The sequence below is a fragment of the Peromyscus eremicus genome, chromosome 15, assembly GCF_949786415.1.
Source record: "Peromyscus eremicus chromosome 15, PerEre_H2_v1, whole genome shotgun sequence".
NCBI lineage: Eukaryota > Metazoa > Chordata > Mammalia > Rodentia > Cricetidae > Peromyscus > Peromyscus eremicus.
Window position 1 is genome coordinate 61,769,116 of NC_081431.1, and position 20,504 is coordinate 61,789,619.

Consider the following 20,504-nt stretch of genomic DNA (forward strand, 5'->3'; position numbering starts at 1 on the left):
TAGCCTGTAGATGTCTGCTGCGTGACCAGCCACCTCCTGACCTTCTACAGAGACAGGGTGTTCAAGGACCATCAGGAGACAAGCCCCGAGGTCGTGAGGAGAATCAGCGGCATTGCCAACTCTTTCCTCTACATGCAGAGAACTCTGGAGCAATGTGTAAGTCAGTGCGTCCGAATTGCAAGCAGCTGCTCCCATCTGTCCAGGATGAGCCCAGGACTTGGGGAGTCAGGGCATTCTTGTCCTGCCGTTTGCTTCTGTGTCCTTCAAGACTTTGCAATTGGTTTTACCAGCCTCAGGGGCCTGCTGACTCCTCGTCAGATAGGTCCCCTCATGGAGTGACCAGCGGATGCCAGAGCATCTCCTAAGAGTATAGTAGCCCCTCAGAGGGACATACCAAGGGTTGCATTCTGACTGTAAGCACACTTCTGGACTTCCTGTTTCTGACCCTTTGGAGTTTCCACACTAAGACATATCTGGGAAGTCGTATGGTAAGGCCCATCTCCAAGAGTCACCTGTAAGTTCACCTTCACTTATTAAAATCAAACAGAGACAAAATCAAAAATCACCAACCAAAACTCAGACTAAGAGAAACCATCAACTCCAGCCTAACGGCTGTTAATGAGTTCCTGTGTGGTGTGGTTCCTCTGTGGCAGGTGGTGGCTTCCTTCTTTGTCTCAGATTCAAAAATTCTGTTAGAAAAGGTACTGGTCCCTGGGGCTGGAGAGATGGCTCAGCAGTTAAGAGCATTGGCAGCTCTTCAGAGGTCCTGAGTTTAATTCCCAGCAACCACATGGTGGCTCACTGTCATCTAGGATGGGATCTATGACCTCTTCTGGCATGCAGGTGTACATGTAGATAGAGTATGTACTTATACATAAAATATATAAACCTTAAAAAAAAGGGTACTGCTCCACTTTAAAACCTACAATCGTGCAATCAAATGGATGTATTTATTCAATTAGTTAACCTTGTGGGTGTTGCATTGTGACAAGTAGACCTGGTGCTTGCTCTTCTGATGCCAACCACCCGGTTGACTGCAGATGCAGAAGGAGCAGAAGCCAGGGGAAAACGCAGACTTTCTCCACAGATTCTAGTATCTCCCAGCTGTCTTCTAAGCTTTTTTACCTGACTAGGGAGGAGGGGCGTGTAGGGAGGAGGGGCGTGTAGGGAGGAGGGGCGTGTAGGGAGGAGGTCATGTAACAGCCCTTTAACGTGTGCGTTGTGTCCCAGCAGGCCCGCAGTCAATGTCACTGCAGTCAGGAAGCCACCAACGCGACCAGAATCATCCACGACAACTACGATCAGGTGAGGTCTGGGGAGAGTATAGGGAAGACAGAAAACGAGATAGTTGAGAGAGTACCCGTATCTCAGCCTTCTCTCCATGCAAAATCATTTATTCTTTCCACCAGTCTTCATTGAAGGCCCATCCAAGCTGATGTCTGCAAAATGTTGTAGGCCACTGGGCAGTTCCCTGGTCCCCTTCTCCATCCTCCCTATCCTGTTTTCTTACACCTTCACATCAGGCCTGGCCTACGTAAGATATGATCGTACAGAAGGAGCAATGATCCCCAGTGAATCTGAAGCTGTTACCCATGCCACATAACACATACAGTGTTCTGCGGTCAGGACCTGGCCCTTGGCATCCTGCACACTGGTGCACTCAGTCCTTCTCACATGGGTGTTGATGCAGGAAGGTTACCAGGGTGTGCCATCTGCAGATTTGATTGAAGTCCACATTAGTTCTATGGTGAGACCTAAGTTCCTCATTCTTGGCACTCTCAAATGATGCCAGTGCATCGAAGACTGAAGAGGTTAGGACTGTTTTGGAGCATGGCTTTGGGTGGGGGGGGACAGGCTTTATTAAGTGGTGATGTAGGGAGAGTGAAGATTCAAGGGGTTTGTACTGTGAGCCAGACAGTGTCACTGGACCCCTGAAGTGTTGCCACATTGACTCTTCATAGCAAGGCTCTGAGTACAAACTGTGCTGGTAAATTAGGAAATGAAGCACAAATAGGTTATGTGAGTTGACTGAGCTCATTCTGTAGCTACTTGGTAGAGCTAGGACACGGTTCCATGCTGAGTAGCTCTGACCATCTCCATGTAGCACAGAAGGATGTGGAATATGTCAGGGATTACGTGCTAGGTCTGATTCTCTCGCTGGCGGTGTGATGTTTGGGTAGACACCCTTTGGGGCCTCAGTGCTTTGGCGTGTCAGGAAGGCGCCACATGTTCTCCTTACTCACTGGAGAGCACCAAGGAGAATAAGGCTTCCCACGAAACAAGAATGATTAAATTGAGTTGTTATAAATAGAAAATCAAGAAGACCTGGCCGGCAAGGCTAATATTTCCTGTGAAAAGGAGGGGAAAGGAATGAAGGACTTTAAAATTTGTATATAAGGGGCTGAAATGATTTAAATTTGCTTGTTTGTTTGTGTGTGTGTGTTGGGGGGTGCTAAGCTATGAGGAAAATAAGTTTTGATTCTGTATGCTGTGCAAAAGGTTTGGTAAATAAAAAGTAAAACTGTGTAAGGGCTCGGAATATGGGCTCTAATATACAGACTTTGGCACAGTCAGATAGGACCGCATGATGCCATTTTAAAATTTTATTTGTTTGTTTATTTTAGCTGGAGGTCTCATCTGCTGCCCTTAAGTCTCTAGGAGAGCTAGACATCGTTTTAGCCTGGATTGACCAGAATCATCGAGAGACTTCTGCAGCTTGACACTAAGTGCCTTGTCTGATTATCTAGGGATACACAACCCACCGTGAGCTCCCTCCCTCTCCCTTCTTCTCTCCCTCCTGGCCTCCCCCTCCTCTTTCTCAGTGGTCAACAGCTAACGTTGAAAAGGAGAGAGATGTGGAAAGCCCCCATAATTATCTAAAAGGAGGGTCTTTTCTTAGAAATTGCTGACGTGGAAGGAATTCTCTCGTCTGGGCTGGAGCTTCACTGGAAAAATTGGGGTTTGAGTGTATCTCAGCTGCTGCCTGAGGTCTTGGCTCTCTGATCCTCCTGAAAATAGCCGAGTTGGCAGCCGTGGTATTTATAGCAGTGTGTGGCTGTTGAAAGTTCCCGGATGCTGTCGTAGGAGGAACAGACAGCTCCTCTAATTTATTGTGAAGTGGCTTCTCCCAGGCCTATGCTGTGTACCTCATGGTGTACTGTAGTGCATATTGTACTGACTGACATTTATGAATAAACTGTGCTTTACCTATGAGAGCGAATTGTCCTCTGGTTTGTTAAAGACTCATCTGTGGAAATAGAAGAGGCCCCCAAAATGGGGAACATATGGGGAAGCTTGGTCCTAGGTGGGGAGAAAATGTACGTAGGGTTTTTTTTTTTTTTTTTTAGATTTATTTATTATATATACCGTGTTCTGCCTGCATGTATCCCTGCGGGCCAGAAGAGGGCACCAGAACTCATTATAGATGGTTGTGAGGGACCATGTGGTTGCTGGGAATTGAACTCAGGACTTTTGGAAGAGCAGTCAGTGCTCTTAAACCTCTGAGCCATCTCTCCAGCCCTGTACGTACGTACATAGGTTTTAAAAGAAGGGAGAGTAGAAAAGGATTCTAGATGGGTATATGACTACAGTTTTTCATTGCTGTAACAAAATATCTAGGCTGGGTAACTTTGTCAATAAAAACAGGTTTATTTAGCCCATAATTCTGGAGGTTCTAGGGTATGGGTTTCGCTGTCTGGGCCCTGGGAAGGATGACACAGCAGGGGTTGTCACAGCAGAGGGACATGGTAGACAGAAGAGAGCACGTAGGGACAGAAGTCAGAGCAATCAGGAGCCAGGTCTACCCTTTCTCTCTCTCTCTTTTTTTTTTTTTTTTTTTTAGGTTTTTCGAGACAGGGTTTCTCTGTGTAGCTTTGCGCCTTTCCTGGAACTCGCTTTGGAGACCAGGCTGGCCTCGAACTCACAGAGATCTGCCTGTCTCTGCCTCCCGAGTGCTGGGATTAAAGGTGTGCGCCACCACCACCCGGCTACCCTTTCTCTTTTAAAAATGTTTTTATTCACTCTTTGAGAATTTCATACATGTGTGCCAGGGTCTCTGTAGCCACCATGGCCAGCATGGGAGGCAGGAAGGTAGTTGGGTTCAACACGACTCAGTAGCTGGTGTTGGTTCAAACTTTGGGAGTCTGATACTAGGTAGTTTATTTTAGGCATATTTAAGCACAGCACAATTTGGTGAAATTTTTCCTGTTAATAAATAACTCAACCCTATATGCGCACAACAAAGCTTAAGGAATGACTCTGTTGAAACCCTTTGTAAAGTGCATGTGACAGCTTCCATAAAGATAGGTTCTGTAGAACGACTGAGAAAAAGAAGCTTATGATAAGGGTCTGGGAGAGGATCCTGTGTGGTCTCAGCCACACAGATAGTGCAAAGGTCACCAGACTGTTAACCACATCCACTTCTGGCCTTCTGGGTGGAAAACAGGCTATATATCTCTCCCCTTGAAGAGACAACACCGTATGTTTAACATTCCTGGTCTCCGGAGTGCTTATCTGTGAGCACAAGGACCTCTGTGCCTCCTGCACATGTGTGCAATGTGTTTCCATCAAATTTACCCCCAGTCCCTCCTCTCTCACTGTGTCTCACTATCTCCCACTGAGTCCAGTTAGTTCTGTCTACATGTTCTTGGGTATAGAGCCATCTACTGGAGCATGGGCAACCTACCTAGGGCTACATCCCTGAAGAAATCTGATGCTCACTCTCTTAGCAGCTACGGTAGTTGGAATGAAAAAGCTCATAGGGAGTGGCACTATTAGGAGGTATGGCCTTGTTGGAGTGGACATGGCCTTGTTGGAGGAAGTGTGTCAACAGGCATGGGCTTTGAGGTTTCAGAAGCTCAAGACAGGCCCAGTGGCCCACTCTCTCTCTTCCTGTTACTGTGGATCAGGAGGTAGAACTCTCAGCTCCTTCTCTAGTACTATGTCCACCTGTGCGCCCCCATGCTTCCCACTGTGACGATAATGGACTAAACCTCTGAAGCTGTAAGCCATCCCAATTAAATGTTTTCCTTTATAAGAGTTGCCGTGGTCATGGTGTCTCACACAGCAATAGAAACTCTAATCAAGACAGGCTCCACGAGCCTCTCCCCATCAATGCTGAAATTTTGACTGGCTTGGGCTTGAGAAAGTCTTATGCATGTAGTCACAGTTGTTGTATGTGTAGTGTTCCTGTTGTGTTTGGAAAACACCACTGTTTTGTAGCAGTCCTTTACCACCTCCGGCTCTTCTAATCTTTCTGCCTCCTCTTTTGAGATGAACCCTGAGCTCTGTGTGTGTGTGTGTGTGTGTGTGTGTGTGTGTGTGTGTGTGTGTTATAATACAGATGTCTCACTTGCAGATGAGCATACCATAGACATATATTCTCTGCACTTGGACCAGTTGTGAATTTATGGGTTCACTACTGTCCAGTGTACAAAGAAGCTTCTCTGATGAGGATTGAGAGTGGCACTAAGCTGTGAGTATAAAGATAAATATTTAGAGGGAAGTTTGATACTATGGAGTAGGTTCTCTCCAGGACCTACAAACTACCCAATCATAGGTTCTTAGTCCAATTCTCAGTACCAGATACGTATTCTTGTCTTGTGGAACAGGTCTTGAATCCAATCTGAAAGTAGTTGGTTACCCCCATAACATCCATGCCACAGTTGTATCCATGGGCGTATCGTTCTACAGCTGTCAGTATTGTAGCGTATACCATACACATCAGAGTAAGACTGTTGATAACTTCTCTCCTCCAGCAGCCTGCATAGTACCTTCCAGCATTGTAAAAGCCAGCCAATAGGGAAGCAGCTTTTCAGTCAGTATCAGCTTGATTTTTCCGCATTCTAAGACCCAAACAGGTGGCAGTTTCAGCACTAGTGTCCCACTGTCAAGTTCTGGTAAGCAACAGAGAGCAATGACAATAGCCTATATTGTTGAGGGGATCTCTGGGATTCCTTTACAACTTGATGGTAGACATTCCACATCTGGCTCAGGAATTTTTGTTTCATGACCTATGACTTCTGGATAGAGCTTTGGCTCATTCTTACAACATGGTCTCTTGGGCACTGACTCAGGATCCCAAGAGAACTAACTGCCTTCCTCATTCTGAGGATATGTAGACCCTGGCTTTAAAGGGCTCTACTTCTCACATTGCACACTAGGGACCACCTTCTACTGATGAACTTATTGGAGATAGGCTATGTCTAAACCATAGTATTAGATCCTAAAATTGTCCACTTAGTACTCTTTCTTCCACAGAAAGACCTAGAAGATGAGATGAAGGGTCCTGGTCCAACCTCTTCTCCATCTCCCTCTATTTCTGTTGTTTCTCTATGGTCAATCTCCCTCCCCCTGTCTCATTAGTAATCTCTAATTACCCCTTATTTTTCTTTATTCTTCCTTTTTTGCTGTTCCCAACCAAGTTCTGTTTTCACTGGCCTCGGTTCCACCTCCAGGGGAGAGTGTTGGGTTGAGGAAAGCATGCTTCTGTCGAGGTAATGGTTGTTATCATCACAAACCCGAGTAAACACAGTACAATAGGACACGGATCTTGAGCACCCCGAGCAGAGGGGCAGCAACAGTTTACAGTGGACAGAGCTTCACATGGGCACCAATGTCTCCATGGGCACCCTACAGTGATTCAGAACACTATACTTCAATAACTATAATAACATAGGAACTCATGTTTACTGAGCATCTGTTATATGCTAGGGGCTCAGATAAGTATTTTATACTTACTATTCAGAACCAATGTATGCATTGTAGCCAGTTGGATGCAAAGATATTTCTTTATTGATCTATCGTAGTCACTGTTCTATTGCTATGAAGAGACATCATGGCCAAGGCAACTCTTACAAAAGAAAGCATTTAATTGGGGGCTTACTTATAGTTTCAGAGGTTTAGTCCATTATCATCATGGCAGAAATCATGGCAGCAGGCAAGCATGGTGCTGGAAAAGTAGCTGAGAGCTACATACTGATCTGTAGGCTCAGAGAGAGACATTGAGCATAGCATGGACTTTTGAAGCCTCAGAGCCCACCCCTAGAGACACACTTCCTTCAGCAAGGCCACACCTCCTTTTTTTTCAAATAGTGCCACTCCCTGTTGACTAAGCATTCAAATACATGAGCCTATGGGGGCCATTCTTATTCAAACCACATTTGCCCTTGTGAAAGATTTCATAGTTTATGCTTTTGTAGATAGTATGAGACCTCCAAAGTTAGGAAGACTTGGTTCCAGTCTTCCATGACGTTGAATAAGTCACTCAATTTCTCTAAGCCTTTGAGTCTCCTTATGTAAAATAGTTATTGACATCAGTCTTGGGGTGTTGAGACAGTCATAAAGTGAGGTAAGGGGACTCCAGCAGTCTCAGCAGGGTGGAAGGTGCCATGGTATGTTTTAATTCTGGTTCTAAAATGTCCCTTACTCCAGAGAAGTTACTTCATTGCTTTTGTCCTTAGTGTTTGTTGATACCATCATGAGGTCCTGCTCTTTTTAAAATTTTTATTATGTATATAGTGTTCTGTGTTTGCCTGCAGGCCAGAAGACGGCACCAGATCTCATTACAGATGGTTGTGAGCCACCATGTGGTTGATGGGAATTGAACTCAGGACCCCCGGAAGAACAGCCAGTGCTCTTAACCACTGAGCCATCTCTCCAGCCTGAGGTCCTGCTTTATCAGCCTCTATTTTTTGTACTCTACATGATAATTTAAAAGCAGGACTCATCATCATGACTAAGAAGTCCCTAACATCTGCAGGCATACACTACCCAGCTCCGTCTCCCATACCTGTGCTCAGCCATTCTGACTTCCTTAGTGTTCCTGGATGTACCAGGCATGCTATTACCTCAAGACCTGTGTGCTTTACACAAACCCATGCCTGTAAACTGAGGTAGGATTTTAACTCCTCGCCTCACAAGTTCTGCTTTAATGGGACTGATAGGCTCTTAAGAAGAAGCAAAATTGTTTGCAGAGTACTCAGCCTCTTCCAAGTGACTGTGAGTGTAACTCATGCTGAGCTGACTGGATGAGCAGTTTCACCATTTTTGGTATTTTTCTGTCTATCCTTGACTTTCCCATTCACGTCCATCCTAACTTTCTTCAAGCTTTTACTCCACAGGACCCAATTTTAAGCCTAACATCCAGCCCCACCACCAGCAATCTCCTGTCTCTTTCACGTTTCCTTAGCATCCTATGTTACTTACTGAGTTTCCCAACTTGAAAGTAAGCTCCATAAACATTGGGGAGCATTTGTTTTATTCACTCTTTTAAACTTAGTATGTGTTAAATTCACATTTCTTGAGAAAATCTGATGAATGAATTAAAGCAATTCTAGTAACAAACATTTATATTGTGTTTGTGGATGCTGGCAATAGTCTTCAGATACATATTTTACTATAAATGTATTTTAATTCTCATAATAATCCTACAGCAATGCTGAGCATGAAAACAGGCTAAAAGGGTTACCTCACTGAAAATCAGTAGTAAAGATAATTATACTTCAAAGATGATAGCGAGAAAAGAGGTTAGAGTAACTTATCTGACATCACACAGCTCATACAGAGCAAGGGCACTCTTCTATCCCAAGAACATTATTCCAGAATGAACAGTAACATTAAGAGCAAAGGACATGTGCTGAAGCATTCCTGGCAAACACAGAGGTGAGAACTTAGGTTTTTTCCCAGACTCCCCGGGATTGTCCTGTTAGGTACAGACTATTGGGAGCAAATAAAGAAGGCTGAAGTTTAGCAGAAGTCAACATCTACAGTTGTTATATTCGTCAGGGTTCTCAAAAGAAATAGAACTAATAGAATGAATACATGCTTTATGTGTGTGTGGGGGGGGGTCATGCACACACACGCACACATATTAGGGTGGCTTATAGGCTGCGGTCTCAGTAGTCCAAAAATGGCCATCTCCTGACTAAAAGGCCAAGGATCTGGCAGTTGTTCAGTCCAGATGTCTCAGCAGTCCCAGTCTGGTGCTAAAGTCCTGGGAATTCCTAGCTAACTGCCAATCTTCAGTCTATACTGGATCCTGAAGAAGGAGGTTCTTATACCAGTGAAGGGATGCCCAAGCAGCAGGGTGGATGAACTTGCCAGCGAGAGCGAGGGCAAGCAGGCGAAAGCAAACGTTTCTTTTCTCCATGTGCTCTTACATAGGCTGCCACCAGAATGTGTGGCCGAGATTTAGGCTTGGTCTTCTCACCTCAAATGAGCCAATAAAGGAAATCACTCACACACATGCCCAGGTGCTCGGGTTTTAGTTGAGTCCAGGTGTAGTCAAGATGACAACCAAGATCAGCCATCATGAGTTGTAGAACCCAAACCCAGGACCCTCAATCATGGGGCCTGTACAGCTCAGATGAGAAGCCCGGAAGAGGCGGAGATTTCCTGATAGGATGATCTGGACCTGCAGGAAGAAAATGCTGTTGCTTTCAGTGGTGGTAGAAGTGGTAGCAGAGGAAGAGGAGTGAAGAGAGGAGGAGGAGGAGGCAGGGAAAGAGAGTTCTCCTCTTCATCCCAATTAACATTTTATCTGCACTCTTCTGTCTTGTCTACTTACCTCACATCTCAGCTCTCAGACTTGATCAGTGTACTCTGTTTTTTTTTTTTTTTTTTGTTTTTGGTAACAGCACGTTGGCAGAGTTGTGGCTTTTTGTTTTGTAGAGTCGGCGCTCGAGAAATATTCAGTAATGTGCCTCCTCGGGCATCATTTATACTATTCTAAAAGTGGAGCAGTGCAAAGAAAATTAGCATGGTCCCTGTGGAAATGACATGCGGATTTGTGAAGTGACCTCTATTTTGTGAAGTTCTTACAAAGACTGTCTGCTAAAAATGATCGCAAGCAGAAACTAGCCTCAAGAACCAACAAATGGGATTGTGTAAAATTAAAAAGTTTCTACAAAGCAAAAGAAACCATCAGCCTGGCTGTTTAGGTAGCAATTTCCTCTGATGTTGAAGCCTTCCATCTTGCAAGGAAACTTCTTAAGATGTAGGCTGTAAAGGGAAGTGAAACAGCAGGATATTTTTGGATAGGATGTTTACAAGAAGGTGAAACAACATGATATTCTAAGGCAGAGAAGAAACTCTCCATCCTCTGGGGAAGCCCCATTAAATGGTTTCAGGAAGTCTCTGAAACTGACTAGATTCACGAGGCTCCTCTCTTCTGAGTGTATATAGCAGTAGAGACTTCTGAGAATCACTCTCAGACAAGCCGAGTTGCAAAGAAGACTCTGTGATCAGCCACGCAACCTGTGAGAAGGAGAGGCCAGCTATACTGTCTAGAAGAAACAGCAGCCAAGCTCCCTGCAAGAGGCTCAGACCAGCTGAGGCATCTGGAAGGACACTCTGCAGCCTGTTGAAGGCTGTACAGTGTGCTCCAGATTCCCAGGTTTGTGGCCTGTCATCCATGCTGGAGTGGGCTCTGGAGATGCAGCTCTGTCTGTGAGTCATCTCTGCTCCTGTAAGTAGCCCCATGCCCATATTCCTGTAAGTCACCCCAATAAAACTCATTCGTGCAACAAGTTGGACTTTGGTGGCTTCTGTACTTTGGTCTGTCATTGGTTCCCTCTCTGGGGCGAGTAGACATTTGTTCAAATCTCTCCAGGAAAAGTCTGTCACAGAACGAGAGCAAACAGGCTGCAGAATGGAAGAAAATCTTTACTAGCTATAATTCAGGTAGGGGGAGAACATCCCGAATTTATAAAGAACTGAAAACTTGAGCACCAAGGAAACAAAACAGTCACTCAGTAAATGGACTGATACTTCAATAAGCTGACAGTTCTCAAAATAAGAAATACAAAGGCTAATAAGTGTTTTAAAAGTGTTCGGCTTCCCTATGCATGATGAAAACTGGAACTACTTTGAGATTCCACTTTGAGGCAAGAGTAGACAGATAGAGCCCTGGTAGGCAGGCAGATATAAAGAAGCTCTAGGCAGATTAATGTATCTTTCACTTAAATATTTAAGATGGCTGCATGCCCCCTGCCCCCCACACACACCTGAGACAAAGGCTTGGTAAGATGGTGTGGAATATTATTTTAAGATGTGTTACATTCTTTTATTCTGTGGAATATTTGTTTAATGATGCAAAGATGTGTTGCATTTTTTATGTTGCATTTGTTTAACTCTGTGAAGGTATGTTACTTTGCCTGTCTAAAACACCTGATTGGTCTAATAAAGAGCTGAATGGCCAATAGCAAGGCAGGAGAGGGATAGGCAGGGCTGCACAGCAGAGAGAATAAATAGAAGGAGAGAAAGACAAGAGGAGAGAGAAAAGGAGAAGGAGAGAGGACACCAAGGGCCAGCCACCCAGCCACCTAGCCACCCAGCCACCCAGCCACCCAGCCATATAGCCAGTAAAAGCCCAGAAGCAAAAGGTAGATGGGATAATTTAAGTTAAGAAAAGCTGGCTAGAAGCAAGCCAAGCTAAGGCCAGGCATTCATAATTAAAAATAAGTCTCTATGTATTTACTTGGGAGCTGGGTAGTGGGCCTCCAAAGAGTTAAAGAGCAAAGAGTAACAAGTATAAAGCAAAACTGCAGTGGGATTTCACCCCACCTTCCATCCTGCCCAAGGGTACTATTCAGAAGGATGTTTAAATCTACTGGAGTGAGTCTGTGGTGGGAACCAATCATTTTCCCTGTCTTTGTTTTGGATTATCCAATTCCTAGTCATAGCCCAAATGAACCAATGCCAAGGGAGAAAGGGAACTCATCCCATTCAAAAAACAAACAAACAAACAAACAAACAAACCTCAAACCAAAAAACCACCACCATTTCTGCTGAGCAGACTCAATTCTGTACCTGAATCCTCTCATAACTGAGAACTTTTCTCTCTCCTCTCTCTCTCTCTCTCTCTCTCTCTCTCTCTCTCTCTCTCTCTCTCTCTCTGTGTGTGTGTGTGTGTGTGTGTGTGTACTTTTGTTTTCAATAAAATCTGGCTGAGTGCTGACACTTTGCTTTTCTTGCCTTTTTATTCATTAATTTTGTAGAGAAAGGAATTTATTCCTGCAACCCTAGACAATATATGACATTACCCCAGCCAGAATGGCTGTCATCAAGAAATCTGACAGCAAATGCTTTCAAAGACACGGGGGAAGAGGAATCCTTATTCACTGCTGGAGAAGTGTAAACTAGTATAACCATTATGGAAATCGTTCGGAGAGTTTTCAAAAATTAAAAATAGAACTGCCGTACAACCCAGATGTAACTAACATTTGGGACATATACCCAGAAGATTCTATACCCTACTGTAGCTTGAGTTTTCTTGCCTGGCCCACGGTCAGGGCAAATCTCTCTCACCTGCCAGTCCCACAGCCTCAGACCCAACCAAGTAAACACAGAGACTTATATTGGTTTCAAACTGTATGGCCGTGGCAGGCTTCTTGCTAACTGTTCTTACAGCTTAAATTAATCCATTTCTATAAATCTATACCTTGCCACGTGGCTTGTGGCTTACCGGCATCTTCACATGCTGTTTCTCATCGTGGTGGCTGGCAGTGTCTCTCTGACTCAGCCTTCCACTTCCCAGCTTTATTCTCCTCCTTGTCCCGCCTACACTTCCTGCCTAGCCAGTGGCCAATCAGTGTTTTATTTATTGACTAATTAGCAACACATTTGCCATACAGAACATCCCACAGCACCCTACTACAGGGACATTTGCACATTCATGTTTATAGATGCTCTATTTATGATATCAAGAAAATGTAGCCAACCTAGATGGCCATCAGTACATGAATGGATGATGAGAACGTGATGCATATGCAATGGAACTTTATTCAGGTATAAAGAAAAATATTAAATTTGCATGAAAATACATGTATCTGGGAGGTGTGTCACCTTATACACCTTGGGGCCTCTGCCTCTACTATTAAATGGGGGTTCTTAACTCTGTGTGTCATGAAGTTTCTGCCATATTAGGGACACTCACATATTGTACTAAGAATAACGTTTCTAAATACACACGAGATAAGAAGCCAATAATGTTAAAATACAGCTATGGGAATATAAAGATAAGGTTCTGTGTTTTGTTCCTACACGAACATTTAGCAGCATTGGTAAGCACTGACGAGGATGAATGATATTTCCAGATACCTGCATTATAATGAGGTCTATCAGGGACAAAGTTTTGTGTTCTGCCAGCGCTGTGGTGCCTGGCATTTGATGTCTGTCACTGAAGAAAATGGTCATGCTTGACTAAAGGCTGGTGCAAAGATGACGTTTCTTCCCATCCACCTTCTCCCAGGTTAGGATCTCGGTGTTAGATGAGCTCCCAGGACCCTTTCTTGCCCACTTAGGTAGCATTTAGCCTGATCTAGCCCTGGTGACTGCACGTGAGAGATTTTCCCTGCTTGCTTATGAAATAAAAAAGAAAATAATGGTGTAAATCCCGAGTCTTCTAGGTGAGGAAACAGAATTAAAATTTCCCCTGGAGGCCGGGCGGTGGTGGCGCACGCCTTTAATCCCAGCACTTGGGAGGCAGAGCCAGGTGGATCTCTGTGAGTTCGAGGCCAGCCTGGTCTCCAAAGCGAGTTCCAGGAAAGGCGCAAAGCTACACAGAGAAACCCTGTCTTGAAAAAAAACAAAAAAACAAAACAAAAAAAAATTCCCCTGGATTCTTGTACCTGACAAGGGAGGACCTTCTGAAAGCCTCACAGCCTGCAGGTGGAGTTGTGGGCGGGGTTAGGCAACTCTGGGGACTGAGTGATGTCAGAAGGAGGATCTGTGCAGTTAGAAAGGGAGGTAGCGAATTGAACTGGTGAAATGCAGGAGGGTATAAAGATGCAGGAAGCAGAGATGACATCATTCGTGCTGGCAGTGGGAGGGCAGGGAAGGGAACGTGCACTTCCGGCAGAATTTAGACGCTTCACTCATCCCCACCCTGCCTGTCTTCCAGAGAGTCTGCTGCAAAATTCCCAGCACGCAGGCAAGGGAGTGGCAGAGGCGTTGTCCACCTGCCTGGCACCCCGTGAGCTAGGAGTCTTCCTCCAGACCCAGAGACCTGTGTGTTTCTCTGCAAAGTGATGCAACTGGGCAGGAAGCCCAGGTGTCAGCAGTTGTGACATCATGGACCGGGAAAAAGCTGAGTTGAGAACTCAGGACCCAGCGTGGGAGAAGGAATCTCCAGGTTTCCTTCTTGGTGTGTCTTCCTTTGGTTGTTTCATAAGAGGTCATTCTCCCTCTTGTTCTCTGACGAGATGCTCACAGCCAGCTTTGGAACCCCATTCTCCCAAGTTGACTTGATGAGCACATGAAACGTGAGTTAGGATAGAAGGACAGGGAAAATTATGGATATGAAAAAGGAAAGGAGCCCCTCAGCCTGGTGAAGGGCCAAAGCCTCTGCCAGCTGTCAATCAAGAATTCTAATGTAATTAACAACATTTGCTTAAGGCCTTTCCCCTTTCCTGCTATAATCCTACAATTTTCTAGGAAGTAGAAATTCAGTTTATAATAAAAGATATGTCCTAAACTCTCTGGGCAATGCTAGTGACCCCTGGTTTTCCCTTATCAGATTCTAACCCTATGCAAGTCACCTCTGGAGCCACTCCATAGTGTCACTTACCAAAGGGAGAGACGGGGAAACTGAGTTTAGGGCAGAGGGTGGAGGTAAGCCCAGGGAATTCCTTTTTAGTTCAGTAATTCTGCTCTCTGTGCAGAATTTTGCTCAGAAGGAACAGACAACCAGAGGAAGTCTTATTCCTTATTCATAGCTATAACCAGTCATCCCCTCAGGCAGTACTTGTTGAGGAAGGTGTTGGCCCTAGCCAGGGTGCAGTGAAGTGCCTTGGGACTTGAGGAAATGGGATGCCACTTGACAGGTCCCAAGGACTTTCCAGTCCTCTCCTCCACCAGCTCATTTCCTTCATGTGGCATATATAAGTCACTGGGGCATCTCAGTCTGAGACAGACTCCTAGGAGACCAGAAGTAGCAGCCTTTCAACTCAGGTAAGAGACTTTCTCAAATGATTCTGGGGATGAGCCCAGTCCACCCCATCATTTACCCAGGTATAGTGAGGGTCATGCCCAAAGGAACAATTTCCAGGAAGATGAAGTCCATTAGGGGACCAGGAAGTTTCACGGTTATCTTTGTATCTGGCAGGCAATGGTAGGTAGCACTGCACTTAAAACAGAGGGTGTTTGATTGTTGAATTTATGATCATGTTGAGGCAAAAATCATAGTTCTCATCTTAAATGTCTATTAATTTATATATAGTTCAGCTTTAATTAAAAACTTTACATTTAACAGTTTTATATTAAGAATATTTCGAAGAAATCATATGAACTTTATGTTATTACTATATCATTATATATTATTAACACATATCACTTATATTATTAGTATATTAATATCAATATTTAAGATATATTAATAGATTATTATATAATTAACACATTGTGTTTATTATATAATGAGATGGAAACTATATAAGTATATAGTTATAATTTGTTTCTGAGGGAAATCCTTATCAAAATCTATAAATATAACATTAACTTTTTAGTTTAATGAAATCTTATGACTAATAAATGCTCTGTGTAAACAATTAGTATTTTAAGGTTTGTGAAACATATAGTATTCCCAGTGATATCATTTTAATAGGTTAAGGTCTCTAGAGAACTTGAATCTATAAAGTAGCACGTATTCATCGGGCCTTAAATGGATGATCATAACACTTAAACTTGTGAAGTCGCATATGCGTTTTAATTGGGCATGCCAAAAAATAATTTTAGCACATAATGAAAAATGAATTCACAGAAAAGGAGAACTGAAGTGGCCATAGTTTGTTAAAACATCCTTTTGACATGAATTTATGAAAACAACCAAAAACATTCTAAAACAATGATCATTGACATAGGTATATGAATTAGGTGAACTCAGTTTAGAAGAAAAGGGTAGAAAGTTAATCTCTAGTCCTTGCAGATGTGAGAAAGGCTTATTGAGGCAGAAGAGCCAAAAGTGAGCTCTCCCTCCCTCTCTTCCTCTTTCCCTTCCTCCTTCCCTCTCTCCCTCTTTCCCTTTCTCCCTCTTTCTCTCCCTCCCTCCCTCCCTCCCTCTCCCCTAGGTGAATAGCTGAGAAGGGAGTGTGTTTTTTTTTTTTTAATTGTGTCCCAGGCCACTTCCCAGGAGATAACTTGGAGGCCACAACTTTGCCACATCAGGTCAGGTCACCCTTCCTTAGTAGGCCAGTTAAAAGAGCCAAATACAAAGTGGAAAGCAGGGAAAGAACATTGTTCAATGTGGTCACATCAGGAAAGGGGGCAAAGAGACCCAGCAAACCCCTCAAGTCCATGCTGAAGTGAGATCACAGTTTTAGTAGAGGGCCAAGATAATCTGCCCCTGAGCAGTCCAGGTTCAAGTGTGGTCACGTCATCACTGATTAGTCATCACTTGGCTTCAGTCTCATCCTAGAAGGCCGTTTGACAGTTGTGAGGAGTGTTTGAAACCCTTTGGGAGAGACACATTTTCTCTCTTTCTTGTGCCCTTTCCTCTTCCAGGGGTCAGATGTCTGGGAAGTTCCCATCTTTTGGGTCCATTATTTCGACAATCTGATAGTTTGATTAAGAGACACAAGTGTCTCTTTAGAATATCTTTATTTCTGCCAGACCAGTTACACGGTGTGTGTGTGTGTGTGTGTGTGTGTGTGTGTGTGTGTGTGTGAGAGAGAGAGAGAGAGAGAGAGAGAGAGAGAGAGAGAGAGAGAGAGAGAGAGAGAGAGAGAGATTGGGCTTTACAATGATGTTCCTCAGAAAAAGCCATGTGTTGTTACGTATAACACAGGAGCGGAGTATAGAAAACATCTATTTCTGGTGTCAGTGGTACTCAAACATTTAGTGGGTTCAAACATTTAGTGGGTTCGTGGTTAGGAAAACAGAAGCAATGGCACACAGAAGCCACATTTAGCAGGACTGATGAGTCAAAAGACAGGTGGGGCAACTCACCAACAGTGCTTGAAGGGGCGTGTCTCAGGGTAGACCTGGGAATGCTGGGGAAGGCTCAGTCACAGCCTAGCTCACTTGGCTTTGAGGCTGACTTTTAGGACTGGTTTGTATCCTAAAGACACTTTAATGTGAGCATGGGTGTTGAAAGGAAAAATGTTGCTCAAGGGAAACTGTAGGATGGAGGAGATAAAGAGACAAGGCCAGAGAAAGGGGAGAGCAGGGAGTTATTTCAGAATTCATCGTTAGTTTTGATGTCAACGTGTTGAAAGTTTTTAATTAATTATTTTACTTTAGCATCTAACTTAACTCACACGCAGTTTGCCCAAAGAGTTCTTTTTTATTATGAATGACCAATTTCATCAGTTTTGGTTTGTTTGTTTGTTTGTTTGTTTGTTTTTTCAGATCATTTTACATTTAATTAAGGCAGGTTGCCTGTTTTGATTCTTTTTTTTTTTAATTTTTAAATTTTATTTCATCACCTAGGACTTTGTCAAGGATGTAAGATAAACCAGTTTGGGGGAAGTAAACGTTTCTCCTCATTTTTCCAAATGTATATATATATATATTCCTTTTCACCTGAAAATTTGCCTGTCTGTCTATACTAGCTAGCGGATTTGTATTTTGAGTCAGTTTTATGAGCTGCTTTGGGGAATGATTTTCTCAGCTTCACGCTGAGATCATCTCCTCCCACTGGATCTTGGGATTACCCTTCCATGGTTACGCAAACACCAGGGTGCTCAGTACCCTGGGTGACCAGTCTTTCGTACGTCTGCTCCAGGAATGGGGTATGTTTGTTGTTTTCTTTTATGGGGCCGTTACCTGTCATGGGATGTTCCTTTTGACACCTTCACACGTTTGGGAGTGAACAAGTGCCTCTGAAATTCCTACACTATCAGCTTGGCAATGCCAAGGTCACAGGAGAATCAGCAAAAACCACACAGACTTATGCTTAGGCCAAGTGATAATAAACCAAAGCATTTCAAAGACAAGGAAAACCAAGGCAAACACAATAAAAACCAAAATGCTTTCAAAGTTCCAAAAGTGAACAAAACCTAAGTGCCTTGGGAGATCCAAAAGCAAGCAAGCAAAAACACAAGACTAAAGCAAACGTTTAGCCCAAATGCTTTTACAGCCAACAAACTAGGTAACTTTAAGCCAGTGCTTCTCAGCCTTCCTAACGTGGAGACCCTTTAATACAGTTCCTCTTGTTGTGGTGACGCCAACATAAAGTTATTTTCATTGCTATTTCATAACTGTAATTTTGCTACTGTTAGGAATCGTACTGCAAATATCTAATGGGTAGGATATCTGATATGTGACCCCTGTGAAAGGGTTGTTTGAGCCCCAAACCCAAAGGAGTTGTGAGATGTCTATCAAATTAGGACAATTAAGTAGCTCGGAGTAAGCACAATGGACCATGGACCAAATCAAGGGAGATCTGGAGCCCTGGAAAGGACTCTCCAACAACTCACCTGAGGAAGTAACACCAGATGGCCCAAGTTCAACAGGCCCATGTGGGTATCTGGCTTCCAGTTAGGTGATTCTTTTGGTGAAAGGTTGATCATTCTCGGAGCCCCGTATCATAACACAGCACTGTAACTGTTGGTGTAAAATCCACAGCTCTTTTCTGAAAAGAGTAAGAAAGTTTCTTCTGGACTGTGGCCTGGGAACACAGATTTAGATTATTCCAAATTCCACATGGTGATGTGAAAGCCATTTCACGAACATTTTATAATTTTTACAGGAAAAAAGGAAAATCATAAATCGAGGCAAGTTTAAAATACATTGGTGGGTTCTCCAGAGAGGCAGGTACAGAGTACTGGGGGAAACTTTACTATAAGGCCAAGATGTACTCTGATGACATTCTTAGCTTTTGGGTTGGTGGAAGCTAGTGGTCTGCTAAGTTAATAGATTCCAAAAGGTGTCTATACATTAGTCACAAAATGTTAGTTCATTAGTTCAGACACAGAGGTGGGCAGGGAATCACTCTTCTGGAGGGTTAGAACTGTCCCAGGATAAGGTAACTAGCCTCTAGGCCTGCAACATCCCAGTCTCTCCCCAGTTCTGACATTCTATCAGTCAGTCCCTACAGACACAGCTTCTTTCCAGGAATTCTTTCTCACAATAGACTTATTATATACTCTCGGTGTTTCAGGCAACAATGTCAATCTCAACTTAAAATGAATCATTCTCTCCCTGTGTGCTAAGTATAGATACTGTATTTTATTTAAATACAAAATGAGTTTTGGAGTAAGTTTAATAATCACCCTTTTGGGGCTACGAAATGAATCCCAGAGAGATGAATTGACTTACAGGTATAGGGTACCCAACTCATTCTGGTTTCCTTGGGAGTGCCCATTGAAAAAATGTCTTGAGTTCAGTCTATGCCCTCAGTCTTGGGCAAACTTAGACAGCTGACAGGTGGGAACTTGTAGAGCAGAAATTTAGAATGGTTTTTCCTTCCCCCCAAACCCACTAAAAGCAGCCAAACATATTGGAACATTAAATAAGCTTATTATACTGCTCAATGATTGTGTGTGGGGAGAGGACTGTATGTTCGTGTATGTGTGCATGTGGAGTGTATATGTGTATCTGTAGGTGTATATGTGCAGGGGTGGGTGGGTAGGGGTTGTGTGTGTGTGCACGTGGAGTGTGTATGTGTATCTGTAGGTGTATGTGGAGGGGTAGAGGCTGTGTGTTTGTGTGTACGTGCATGTGGAATACGTGTGTGGGTCCTTCCTCAGGAGCCATCCATCTTGTTTTTGAGACATGGTTTCTCACTGGGACATGGAGCTTAGTGATTTGGCTAGGCTGGCGGGCCAGCAAGGCTGGGGATCTCCTGGTCTGTGCTGTGCCAGCCTTGGGACTACAGGTGTGTTCCAGCTCTTCACACAGGCTGGGGGTGTGCCAGAATACCGGTCCTCCTGTCTGTGTGACAAGCACTTTACTGGCTGAGCCATCCACAGTCCCTTGTCAGCACTTGAAGTTCAAATATTTTACTTAAACTTCCCAGATTTTATTATAATTTTACCTGAATTGTTTTGAGGGAAGAACATCCACCAATAATGTTTTCATCATACACTATTGAGAAAACTTATAAAAATTATGGAAATACATGTGTAGGGGTGCATGTTTCTCCTTCTGTTTCAATGGCTCGGTATGACACTGTCAAATTCTGTTACTATTTAAGACTTTGATATTGTTTGCCACAGACAATTTCTTGTTTGACATTGCATTAAAATGTTCTGTCCAAATCCCAGGTTCACTGTCATGGCCAGCAGGTAAGGAGCAGCAGGCACTAACAGTGAGTTGATGGAAAATGATATTTCAAGAGAAATGTCAAGTATAGAGTTGTTTTGTGGCAGAGGCGAGAGCCTTATTTTCCTTATCCTAGGCTATTCTAATTTTATCTTAAAACTCAAGAAGCATTGCCTTCTTAACTGAGTAGCCTCACCCCAAGAACACACGAACTGCTTCAAATGTGTCTCTGCTTTTTGGTGGGCCTGATTCTCTCTGCCTCAGGCCTAAGATACAAGGCCAGAGAAAGAACATACTGTTATTGG

General features: G+C 43.7%; 1 protein-coding gene across 1 annotated transcript in view; it reads left to right on the forward strand.

Annotated features, from left to right (window-relative positions):
* Il19 (interleukin 19) overlaps positions 1-2,813 on the forward strand; it is a 6,134-nt gene extending 3,321 nt beyond the window's left edge. Inside the window, exons 3-5 of the mRNA XM_059280266.1 lie at positions 4-156; positions 1,231-1,305; positions 2,625-2,813. Coding sequence (XP_059136249.1) covers positions 4-156; positions 1,231-1,305; positions 2,625-2,720 — 324 coding nt within the window. The 3' untranslated portion in view covers positions 2,721-2,813. The remainder of the gene's footprint in view (positions 1-3; positions 157-1,230; positions 1,306-2,624) is intronic.
* Positions 2,814-20,504: the final 17,691 nt, after the last annotated feature.